The 13,614-nt window shown below is 40.8% G+C and overlaps 1 protein-coding gene across 1 annotated transcript; it reads left to right on the forward strand.

Annotated features, from left to right (window-relative positions):
• Positions 1-10,352: 10,352 nt before the first annotated feature.
• LOC118554596 (olfactory receptor 6C4) lies at positions 10,353-11,291 on the forward strand. The gene has a single exon (XM_036122305.2). The coding sequence runs from the start codon at positions 10,365-10,367 to the stop codon at positions 11,289-11,291; it is 927 nt and encodes a 308-aa protein (XP_035978198.1). The 5' UTR covers positions 10,353-10,364.
• The last annotated feature ends 2,323 nt before the right edge of the window (positions 11,292-13,614 follow it).

Here is a 13,614-nt window from a genome sequence, read left to right on the forward strand (position 1 = left end):
GCAAACTCCTCAATGTTAATTCCAGAGGCAGAACATTTTTTTTTCCCCCCGTAGGTAAGAAAGTAACCCATTCATTCAAAGAGAAGACAAAGAAAAGCACCAGAGGGCAGATTCAACCAAAGAAGATCACAATTTGAAAAGCTGAGGCCTAGATCAGGTATCAGCCAGCAAGGACACATGGCAGTATTAGTGAACCCCATTTATGATGATTAAAAGAGAAAGGCAGTCCTCTCTACCTTTTTAATTTTCTATTCAACTTTCTCTTCTAAGCAAGCTCCATCATTTGGTGAACCTTCAATCTGCCAAAGCTGGGTTTGGAATTGAGAGCTAAGGTAATTGGAGTGGGGAGAGGCTAGGGCATCAAACCTCGATCTTGGCTCAGCAGTGCTGCGTGGAATGTCTAGGCTGTGGCATGTTGGTTTTCTCTCTTTTTCTTTTCTCCCTTGATGATATAAGAGCTATTTTATTGGGGCGCCTGGGTGGCTCAGTTGGTTAAGCGACTGCCTTCGGCTCAGGTCATGATCCTGGAGTCCCTGGATCGAGTCCCGCATCGGGCTCCCTGCTCAGCGGGGAGTCTGCTTCTCCCTCTAACCCTCCCCCCTCTCATGTACTCTCTCTCTCTCATTCTCGCTCTCTCAAATAAATAAATAAATCTTTAAAAAAAAAAAAAGAGCTATTTTATTTTAACTTATTATGGTGATCACGCAAGTAAGACAAAAAGGAGAGAGAAATGCACCTCTTTTACTGGAATAATGTTTATGATTATAAGTGAAATAAGGCATTTTTTATCCACATAAAGGCAACCTTGGCCTTTACAACCTCTTCTCGATTGTGAATACTTACATCTTTACTTCACCCACTATCAATAATAAATATATTTTCTGACAGAAAGAAAGAAAAAGGAAAACAATTTCATTTACAATTGCACCAAAATAATAAAATACCTAGGAATAAACTTAACAAAGGAAAAAAGGAAAGGAATAAACTTAACCAAGGAGGTGAAAGACCTGTACTCTGAAAACTACAAAACACTGATGAAAGAAATTAAAGATGACACAAACAAATGGAAACATATTCCACTCCCATGGATTGGGAGAATAAATACTGTTTGTGTCCATACTACTTAAAGCAATCTACAGATTTACTGTAATTCCTACCAAAATACTGACAGCATTTTTCACAGAACTAGAGCAAATAATCCTAAAATTTGTATAGAACCACAAAACCCTGAATATCCAAAGCAATATTGAAAAAGAATAAAATTGGAGTCATCACAATCCCATATTTCAAAATACACTACAAAGCTGTAGTAATCAAAACAGTAGAGTACTGGTACAAAAACAGACACATAGGTCAATAGAACAAATTACAGAGTTCAGAAATAAGCCCACAGTTATATCATTTCAATTACTCCACAATGAATGAGACAAGAATATGCAGTAGGAAAAAGACAGTGTCTTCAACAAATGGTGTTGGGAAAACTAAACAGCTACATGCAAAAGAATGAAACTGGACCAATTTATTACACCATACACAAAAAATAAACTCAAAATGAATTAAAGACCTAAATGTAAGACCTGAAACCATGAAAATCCTAGAACAGAACACAGGCAGTAATTTCTCTGATATCAGCCATTCAATATTTAGATATATCTCCTAAGGCAAGAGAACAAAAGAAATGGCAAGAGTAGGAATCTTTGTCTTATTCCATTCTTTACCACTGAGGATAATATTAACTATAAGGCTTCACATATATTGCCTTTATTATGTGAGATAACTTCTTTCTATAGACAGTCTGTTGAATGATTTTAATCATGAAAGGGTTTGAATTTGTCAAATGCATTTTCTGCATGTAATGAGGTGATCGTGTGATTTGTATCCTTCATTCTGTTAATGTGATGTATCACATATATTGACTTTCATATGTTAAGCCCATTCTTGCATCCCAAGGATAAATCCCACTTGGTCATGGCTATGCTTCCTTTAACGCATTGTTGAATTTGGCATGCTAGTATTTTGTCAAGGTTTTTTGCATCTATGTTCATCAGAAATATTAATCTAGGGGGAGGAGCAAGATGGCGGAGGAGTAGGAGACCTAAATTTCATCTGGTCCCAGGAATTCAGCTAGATAGGGATCAAACCATTCTAAACACCAACGAACTCAACAGGAGATTGAAGAAAAGAATAGCAACAACTCTCTGAACAGAAAAGTGACCACTTTCTGGAAGGTAGGACGTGCGGAGAAGTGAATCCGAGGTGATATTCGGGAGGATAGACGGCGGGGGACGGGGCCTCCGTCAGCCCATACCGGCAAGTGATAAGAGCAGCGGAGCACAAAATCAGAACTTTTAGAAGTCGGCTCCGCTGAGGGAAGTCGCTCCAGTGGCTAAGCGGGGGGTGGAACCCTCGCTGGGACAGTGTGGTCTCAGGACCCTCAGGGTCACAAAAAGACCGGGGGTGCCTGAGTGAGGCAGAGCTCCCAGGTTTCGGAGCGGGGAAGCCGGCTGCAGAGACGGAGCGGAGGAGTGGGCTCTCAGCTCGGGGTTGCCATAAACCGTGATCCACGGCACAGTCGGGCCATTGCTCTTCCAGCAAGGACCCAACAAGCTGCAGATCCAGGGAGATTCCTCTTCCTCCCCTGGGAGGAGCAGCACGGGAGCACACTGCAGGGATCTGCTGGGTTTGGAGACTCCACACGGGGTTGTGTGCCAGAGATAGAAAACCTCGGTCACAGGCCAGGTGAGCACGGAGTGCGGCCGGAGACCGGGGAGACGGGAGTGACTGACTGCTTTTCTCTGGGGGTGCACTGAAGAGTGGGGCCCCAAGTTCTCAGCTCCTCCGGGGGGAGATTGGGAGGCCCCCATTTTCACTCTCGTCTTCCAAAGCCCTACGGAAAGCTTGCAGGGAATAGAAGCTCCCGAGAGCAAACCCAAGCAGATTACTTAGCCTGCCCCCAGCAAGGGCGGGGCAATTCCACCTCCGGCAAAGACATTTGAGAACCACGGCAACAGGCCCCTCCCCCAGAAGATCAGCGAGAACAGCCAGCCAAGACCAAGTTTACCGATCAATGAGAACGGCAGAACTCCAGCGCTAGGGGAATACTGCGCATAGAATTCATGGCTTTTTCCCCATGATTCTTTAGTGTAATAGTGTAATTAAGCCAGAAATCAATATGAAAAATACAACCAGGAAATACTAATACGTATGAAAATTTTTAAATGCAGTCCTAAATAACCTGGATATATTTCTGGAACAAACTTCTCTACATACACTGTAGTATGCATATACAAAAATACTCACTGTAGCATGTATAAAATTTCCCTGAAATGGAAACAACCTAAATTTCTATCAGTAGTAAAATGCATAAATAATTTTAATGGTAAATTCATACAGTGAGTACAGTGCTATTGCACATGTTTAGAAGTTATCTTAGATAAATTCTTTATAGATCTTGGATACCAGCCCTTTATCTGTTATATCATTTGCAAATATCTTCTCCCATTCCGTAGGTTGCCTTTTAGTTTTGTTGACTGTTTCCTTTGCTATGCAGAAGCTTTTTATCTTGATGAAATCCCAATAGTTCATTTTTGCTTTTGTATCCCTTGCCTTTAGAGACATGTCTTGCAAGAAGTTTCTGTGGCCAAGGATGAAGAGGTTACCGCCTGTGTTCTCCTCTAGGATTATGATGGAGTCCTGTCTCACATTGAGGTCTTTCATCCATCTTGAGTTTATTTTTCTGTATGGTGTAAAAGAATGGTCCAGTTTCATTCTTCTGCATGTGGCTGTCCAACTTTCCCAGCACCATTTATTGAAGAAACTGTCTTTTTTCCATTGAATATTCTTTCCTGCTTTGTCAAAGATTTGTTGACCATAGAGTTGAGGATCCATTTTTGGGCTCTCTCTTCTGTTCCATTGGTCTATGTGTCTGTTTTTGTGCCAGTACCATGCTGTCTTGATGATTACAGCTTTGTAATATAGCTTGAAGTCGGCATTGTGATGCTTATCAAACTGAAAATGCAAAAAAACAAATAATCCAGTCAAGAAATGGGCAGAAGACATGAACAGACACTTCTCCAAAGATGACATACAAATGGCCAACAGACACATGAAAAAATGCTTCACATTACTTGCCGTCAGGGAAATACAAATCAAAACCACAATGAGATACCACCTGACACCAGTTAGAATGGCAAAAATTAACAAGACAGGGAACAACAAATATTGGAAAGGATGTGGAGAAAGAGGAACCTCTTACACTGTTGGGGGGAATGCAAGCTGGTACAGCCACTCTGGAAAACAGTATGGAGGTTCCTCAAGAAGTTAAAAATAGAGCTACTCTATGACCCAGCAATTGCACTACTGGGTACTAACCCCAAAGATACAGACATAGTGAAAAGAAGGGGCACCTGTACCCCAACGTTCATAGCAACAATGTCCACAATAGCCAAACTGTAGAAGGAGACAAGATGTCCTTCAACAGATGAATGGATAAAGAAGATGTGGTTCATATATACAATGGAATATTACTCAGCCATCAGGAAGTTGAATACCTACCATTTGCATCAACATGGATGAAACTGGATTACTATGCTAAGGGAAACAAGTCAATCAGAGAAAGACAATTATCATACGGTTTCACTCATATGTGGAATATAAGGAATAGCACAGAGGACCACAGGGGAAGGGAGGGAAAACTGAATGGGAAGAAATCATAGAGGAAGACAAAACATGAGACACTCTTGACCCCGGGAAACAAACTGAGGGTTGCAGAAGGGAGGGGGGTGAGGGGATGGGGTAACTGGATGATGGGCATTAAGGAGGGCATGTGATCTGATGAGCACTGGGTGTTATATGCAACTAATGAATCATTGAACCCTCCATCAAAAACTAATGATGTACTATATGTTAGCTAATTGAGTTTAAACTAAAAAAAAAAGTATCTTAGATATTTCCTGGTTACCATTAATAACAAAATTTCAGCAGGGGCATTGCATCTGGTTAAGGTAATGCCTATGACTCCCAGGATCCTGAGCAAAGTGAGCACAATTAGCAGGAAAAGAGCATGTTGGTGGTGAGCCTGAGGGAAATCCTGTTGTCCAAAGTAAAATATTGGCATAAAAGGTGTGCAGAATATAGGTGATGTTAGGAGGAAGGCCTAGGAGTGGGATATGAGTGGGGTTTATAACAATGAAACCAAAGGCCTAACAGGAGTGACTGTTTTGACAGAAACATCTTGTATGGGGAGGTTTCTATTTATAAGATGCCAGTAAGCGATGATCAGGACAAAGCAAGAGGTCCTAAGTGTCAGAAGTTGAGCATAACTAAGGTTGCTGATGGCAGTGAGAGTCAGTGAGCAGACCACGTACTGTTCCATAATTTTAGCGAGGTTTCTTTACAGAAGACTGTACTGCACTCTCTAAGGCCTGCAGCCTGAGCCCGGTAAAGGGGGTGGGGAGGAAGAGGTGGGTTTTACTGAACGCCTTTTCAAGAGCCCAGCACCGTGTATTTTCAGAAGTGAAGTAAGTAGCTAGGTCATTATCAGGAATGTCTGGAACTCTGAAGGGAATAAGAAGTGTCTTCTTGATGCCCATGTTATGGCTTCACTGGTTCCATGTCTGGAAGGATAGATGAGTCATACTCCCTTCTACGTGTCCACCATGGTCAGAGAATAGTAAGTGTCCTCTGCAGAGGGAGTCAGTGACCCCATAAAATCTATCTGACATTGGTTAATGGACAGTCCCCAGGGAAATGAGCCTCATCAACTGTATAGACAATGGCACATTTTCCCACATGCGGTACATGAGTTAGTCACCACGCCATTCATGCCTGAGGAGAAGGACAGTCCCTTTCATCCTTCGCAGGACCTCAGGGCAGTAGCTTCTCTGTGGCCTGATATTTCATGGGCCCACCCGTCCAAAGTTAGACCAGAGCTGAGGTTGTGCCAATATGTGTCTCAGAAATCAAAGCCAATTTATCTGCCTGTGCATTGCAATGAGCCCCTGAAAACTGATTTTAGTATGTGTGGCCTTGATGTGTATTTTGGGTATCTGGGAGGCAAGAAATTCCCAAAGTTCTTTACCCCAACATAGAGAGGGGAGCACCTTAGATAAGGAATTATTGTTGCTGCCATTAGTCAGACCAGATAACCATACCATGGACAATGTCTACAGTCTATAAAAATGTGCAGAAGGGACCAAGTAGTGGCCAGGACACCCTCTAGTCCTAAGATAAATGCTGACCCATGGGCCCCATCCTTGATTAGGGATGTCCCAGTTAGGGAATGGAAGGCAGCAGCTCTTCAGTAGGCTCTATCATGCATGACAGTGGTGCTGACATCTATAACAGATACAAACTCCCTTTCCTAATCATTCAGTTAATCCCAATGGGGTTCCTAGGTAGCCAGCAGATATGGGAGAGGGGTAACCTCTAGGCACTACTGTATCTAGCAAAGGACTGAGAACCTATAGGTGGGATATGCCAGAGGTCCCACTTTGGCTCCATAATTAGCATTTTCCTTTACTAATGAGGCCTCTATGGCCATGCCAGGTTTCTGGAGTGCTGTCTCAATGACCAAAGACACAATGGGCAACTGGGTTCAGAGAATCACAAATTCAGGACCTGTGAAAGCATTTATCTCAAGAAGAGCCCACTATACAACCAACAGTTGCCATCCAAATGGTGTGTTGATTCAGCCAAGGAAAATAGTTTCTTGCACAAGAAGACCATGAACAATTTAAGGTCACTGTGGTGGATCTGGAAACTCTAGAAGAAATGCAAAGAGGTTCTTGAAACCTCTATAGTGAAGGAGCTTCTGAGGGGGGACACCAATGGGAATGTCTATTTTATTGCAATTTAGACAGATTCTACAGCTTTTTGTCATTGGATGGCCGATTCAAAGTGAGCCAATTTGTGAATGACAGCATAATGAATTTAAATAAAATTTGTAAATGAGGAAGATATCACCTCTAAAACCCAAATAAACACAGTCAATCTTGAGTCTATTTTTTTTTTTTTAAAGATTTTATTTATTTATTTGAGACAGAGAGAATGAGAGAGAGAGAGCACACGAGAGGGGGGAGGGTCAGAGGGAGAAGCAGACTCCCTGCCGAGCAGGGAGCCCGATGTGGGACTCGATCCAGGGACTCCAGGATCATGACCTGAGCCGAAGGCAGTCGCTTAACCAACTGAGCCACCCAGGCGCCCAATCTTGAGTCTATTTTAAAGTAATAAGTGCTGATGTCAGTGAAGAGTTGGTTCCTTACTGGATCAGATATGGATCATCCCTGGACTGACAAGTAATGTCCAGAGATTTTACTGAAATAGCAGTAACTTGAATTTTGCAGGATGCAGTGGCTTACCCCTGACTGGAAAGTCTGAATTACCTTGCAGGAGGATGTTATCGATATAATGTCATACCTGTGTTCTTGGAATAAGTTGAACGTGGTTAAGATCTACAAAGGTATGGGCATTGGCAAGGCTCCCCAAATATCCCACGGAGAGGTGAGTGAAAATGTATCATTCCTTCAAAGGTAAAGAACTACTCATAGAGTAGAACATGTCAGCCAAATCTATAACAGCAAAATATTTCCCAGTTGCTGATTCTTATTAATTTCAGTAAAATTACGTATGCAGGTCTTAATGGAGGCTATGACGGCATTAAGGTTATGGTAATTCACTGTGAAGTAAATTCATTTAATTCAGGTTTGAGAATTGGCCAAACTGGGTTATTAAAGGGAGAGATAACAGGAAGAATGAGTAAGCCAGGCACACCAATCCCCAGGGATCTCGCTCCATTGCTTTCAACTTAACAAACATCATGTCTGCAGCACATTCTCTCATGGAACCCGTTATCATGGTCTCTCTGGACCTTTTCTTCTCAGCCATATGTTCACATGTGAAGCATTTGATTCATGTGAAGCATTTAAACTTAAGTCCACAGGGCATGTTTAGCTTCTTCGGGAAATCGATCCCCATGTGCCTGTTCTCAAAAGAGCAGATAAAACCTGTGTTACTCTGCCTAACATAGAAACTGCACAGAAGCCCAAACGCTGCCTTCTGACTTCAAAATAATCTCCCTTAGAACAAAAATATTAAGGAATTTTCCATCTATCAAAGTCCACTTTTCTAATTCTAAAATTGCTGGGATGAGGGTTATTTGTTTATTTGTTTTTCTTTTTCATTTTATATGGGAAGGACTGTGTCTCTCAGGAACTATGTTTGGATTCTGGTTTGGATTCATAGGATGGAAGGTAATAACACTTCCTAGGTAAGCCACACACACTTGGGTAGTTTCATTAAGAAAAGAGTACAATGTTTACACGTGGAATCTAAGAAACAAAACAGAAACAGACTCATAGATACAAGAATGAACTGATGGTTACCAGAGTGGGGAGAAGCTGGGGAGAGGGAAGCAAAATAGGTGAAGGGGATTAAGAGGTACAAACTTCCAGTTATAAAATAAGTAAGTCACAGGGATATAATGTACTGCATAAGTGATAATCAGTAATGTTCTAATAACTTTCATGGTGGCAGATAGTAATTAAACCTATTGTGACCATACCATAATGCATAAAAGTATCAAATCACTACGCTGCACACCAGAAACTAATGTAATATTGTATGTCAATTATAATTCAATTTCTTAAAATAAATACAGTCACCTATGGCTAGTGACTTCTGCAACAAAAAGAGAGAGAGAAAGGTAGAATGTTGATGGGAAGCCAATAGACAGCATGTTAAATTTGATATCACTCAGAGACTCACACGGCACATCTCACTTTTGATTTACCTCTTAGGAGCAAGTAAACATCCCACTGCAGTCATTCAGATTGTCAGGAATGTGAGCACTGCATGTTTTTAAAGTCACTGACATTATTCTATAAATGTGGATCATAAAGTCAATCAATTATGAAAATCGGGATGAAAATGCAGTACTTGCCAAAGATCACAGGTTAGTACAAACACGGATGGAAGGGCCAAAGGCAAATCCAGCTCAAAGTCTAATATCACCAAGTGTGTCCAACATCTGTATGGAATAATGGGGAGATTGATAAGAATGACTCTTTTTTTTTAAAGATTTTATTTATTTATTTGAGAGAGCATGAGTGGGGTGAAGGGCAGAGGGAGAAGGAGACTCCACGCCAAGCAGGGAGCCCGGGACATTGGGATCATGACCTGAGCCAAAGGCAGACACCCAACCAACTGAGCCACCCAGGCACCCCGACAAGAAAGATTCTTAAAATATGATTTTTTTCTAACCCGTATGCATATGAATTAGAGGGGCCTTTTCTATTATCTTTGGCTCTGAATCAGAAAAATCCAAAAATGCACACAGAACACCACCCCCAAAGTTTCCTTCCTTGGGGATTACCAATTGATCAAAAGGACGCTTCTTGTCAGAAATATGAATGTCCCTCTTCCTGGTTTCTATATGCCAAGAATAGAGAACAGGGAACTTTCAGGCATGATAAACTGTCATCCTTAGTTTGCCATTGAGGACTCATTAAGACTTTGAGAAAAATCCACTCTGAGTTGCACCTGTGGATATTTCAAAATCTCTATTCTCAGAGATATATCCCAAATCTACCTACAAGACTTCAACCATGCAGAGAAACATAAGAAAATGCTAATTAATATGATTTATAGATACCAGTACCTTGTTCATGTAGTCAAAAATGCTCACAATATAATATTAGAGAGTACGAAACCAAAGATCTTAAAGGCCTATTACAAATTTATACTTCCAAAGAAATAGGGGTGCAGAAAAAATCATTTATGCAACAAAACCTTCAACCATATCCATGTGAGGAATTCCCTATTGGTTGCTGAAACAAGGAAGTCAGAGGTTTGGACAATAATGGAGATGAGGATCTATGGCAGACAGCCAGTGAAACGTCAAATAGTACAGGGAAGGGGGAAGAGCACAAGGAAGGAAAAGGGAAGCACAGAAAAGAGAATCTGATAGAAATAATTCTACCAAGAGCATAGAAGTATGAGAAATTAATAGAGTCAGAGGAAAGTGACTTAAATGTGGAGATTTCATAAACATTTTGGGATTAAAGGATAGGTTCAAAATGTTATTCTTCTGAAGAAAAATTGAGTAATTATTCTGTAATAGAGTCTGGTAAGTGTCCAGGAATATGTCAACTTGGGGAATTAAAAAGACTTTAGAAATAAGGTCATTCACATAGAAGATATTGGGCTTCTATGGAGCCAAGTCCAGTGCAATGCAATGCTGGTTTAGGTCAACTGAATAGAAAGTAATATATGACATGGCTCATTAGGATCAGCTTTGTCTCTCCTACCCTGAGAAACTGGAGTTTTCATCATGCACCTCTTTCCTTTAGATCTCCTAAAGGTCAGCAATGAAAAACAGGACGTTTTCTGAGTTTATTCTGTTGGGCTTCACAAATCAACCTGAGGTCCAGGTTGTGATATTCACCTTTCTGTTCCTCATCTACGTGATAAGTGTCCTAGGAAATCTGACTATCATCATTCTCACTCTAGTAGACCCTCACCTCCAGATTCCCATGTATTTCTTCCTCCGGAATTTCTCCTTCTTAGAAGTTTCCTTCACGTCCATTTTTATTCCCAGATTTCTGACCAGTGTGACAACAGGAAATAAAGTCATCAGTTTTGCTGGATGCTTGATTCAATACTTTTTTGCTATATTTCTTGGGGCAACGGAGTTTTACCTCTTGGCTTCTATGTCCTATGACCGCTATGTGGCCATCTGCAAACCCCTGCATTACCTGACCATCATGAGCCACAGGGTCTGCAGACAACTCGTGTTCTGCTCCTGGCTGGGAGGGTTCCTAGCTATCTTACCCCCAATCATCCTGATGAGTCAGGTGGATTTCTGTGCTTCCAATGTTCTGAATCACTATTTCTGTGATTATGGGCCCCTTCTGGAGCTGGCCTGCTCAGACACAAGCCTCCTAGAAGTGATGGTCATCTTCCTGGCAGTTGTGACTCTGGCGGTTACTCTGGTGCTGGTGACATTTTCTTATACACACATTATCAGGACCATTTTGAGGATCCCTTCCGCCCAGCAAAGGACAAAGGCTTTTTCCACTTGTTCCTCCCACATGATTGTTATCTCCCTCTCTTATGGTAGCTGCATGTTTATGTACATCAATCCCTCTGCAAAAGAAGAAGGTGCCTTCAACAAAGGAATGGCTGTGCTCATTACCTCAATTACTCCCTTGTTAAACCCCTTCATTTACACTCTAAGAAATCAGCAAGTGAAGCAAGCATTCAAGGACACCATCCAAAAGATTGTGAAGCTTTAAAAGACAATACCTTTCCATGAAAAATACATTTCACTTACTAAATGTGTGTTGAGTGTCTACTATGTTTCAAACGCTGAACTGGCCCTTGAGGATAAATATATGAATGACATATGTCCTAAGTTCAAGGAATCTGCAGCCTAGTAAGACAGAAAGGTGTTAAATTGTAATTCATGTAGTTAGTTGACAAAAAATAAAAGAACATGGTAAGTGCTATTAGAGAAGAAAAATGAGAATCCATAAAAAGAACAGTTAGAGGGAGTTAACTGTTTTCCAGAAATGACTTGAAATTTTAGAGGCAAAACATACTGCTTATTTAGAAGAGTGGAAAGATAAGAATTTAGAGGGAGAAAGAGAGGCCACCACGAAGGTATTATTTAATTACAAACTACAGAGTCAGTGGACATTGGTAAGTCAAGAGAAGTTTTAAGAAAGGGAGTTATATTATCAGCATTATTTCTAAGGAAATCTGGCATTGGCATTGTTCTTCTTCATGGAGCCCTGGAGACTATGCTTTGGACAAAGTGTCAGTAAATTGATTCTCCTCCCCTTTGTCATTCATCTTTCAACTGTAGCCATTACAACTTCCATCCTTCCCTAAAGGAAAATAAAAAGGATATACATTTGATCCACTTTTCTCCAAATGAGGTGAAAACCCCCAAGATTTTGTCAACTTACATTTTCTAGAAGTTGTGGTTAGAAGAGGCTTCCAGAGCCAAGGTTAAAAGCCTCCCGCTTCTAGACAGGAGCTATTGTTGCTTTTCTAGCTGGATTTTTTTAGGTTAATGGCTGAGATCGCCAACTCTCTTTGGTAGTTCCTGGTGATTTTTTTTTCTACTGTAATTTTATTTTCATCTGTTTGTTTACTTTTGTTAGATATTAGAAAGGACAAATTCTGAAATATGACTACGTTCTTTTAACTTTTCCCCATGTTTTTGTTTTTGTTTATAACATAAGCCATGGATGCCTATTTCATAAACAGAAAATGAATATAAAGTATTAATATGGATTTATATTTAGAATGTTCCAAATTATGAGTCTTAGCAACCAAATGGGAATAGACTACCCTACCAAGAACTCTACAATGGATTCAAGGTAACAACAGCTTGAATATGAACTGGTCATGGTAGGGCCTCAACTTCAAAGGAACTGAAAACATTTTTTGGAAAGCTGAGCACTTGCACATAGCTTAGTAATATCCTAATGCACTACAGATTGTTCATTACCATTTGAGGTACAAGTGGAACATCATCTGGTGTGTTCACGTGATTTATATGTGGTATTGTTGAGTGGAATGATGCTTCTTGGGCATTTAAGAAACAAACTGTATTGGACTGGTTATGAGAGAAAATTTCCAGAACCACAGAAAATATTGAAGAGTGCATGGTATTCAGAATAAAAGATCTCATATGTAAAGCCATTGCTATTATGAATATCTGGGTTTCCTTGGTGGCTAAGCTAGAATTAGTGATGATTTTTAATTTATTACATAGTGTTGGGGAACACCATCAAAAAGACATGATCCTGGCAATTGACTGATGAGCTGAACCTGGTACTTGGAGGCTCCCTCCCCTATCCTTGGAATGTGGGTTCCACTTGCCTTTCCCGCTCCCAGGGGCTGCTCAAGAACGCCTTGACAGTGATGTGGTGTTGACAACACCCGCACCATATACGTGACTGAACCCAGTTAAGGCTTCTTTATGAACTCTTAAGATGCAGCGGGCAAGTGCAGGGATCAATTCGTCTTGCTGCCGCCCAAGACAGGCCTCGTATATAAGTTCCCTTTGCTTATTAAAACTACCACCTACCCACCTGAAGTGGCCTGCCTCTTTCTTCTGTCTCTCCCTGCCCTCTGAGTACGGGGGCCAGTTTCAGATTTCACCTGGGAAGCTCCCAAGAGGGCACAAACCAACACAAATTCATTGAGCTATCAACTGATATAGAAATGTTCTTAAATAGCCACATTTCAACCATTAAGTTCACCCAAATCCATGTTTCTACCAGAATCTATGATAAAGTGGAACACAATGCCATACAGTGGTCAAAAATACAGGCTTTAGTTCAAATCCCAGAGTCTCAACCTTCTACAAGAGTTGCCTTGGGATTGTTACTTGACCTCACTAAGGCTTACTTATCTCAAACTCTAAAATGTGGATAATAATTGTGTCTATCATATACGATAGTTTTGAGCATTAAATGTGATAATAAGTGTAAAACATTTTAAAAACCAACACTTAAGTGTTTCATAAGTGATACCCATTACAACAGTATGAACACTATCCTTCTCAAGAAACTGGGGCTTAATTAGTAAGAATAGATATTAAAT

The sequence above is a fragment of the Halichoerus grypus genome, chromosome 6, assembly GCF_964656455.1.
Source record: "Halichoerus grypus chromosome 6, mHalGry1.hap1.1, whole genome shotgun sequence".
In the NCBI taxonomy this organism is placed as follows: Eukaryota; Metazoa; Chordata; class Mammalia; order Carnivora; family Phocidae; genus Halichoerus; species Halichoerus grypus.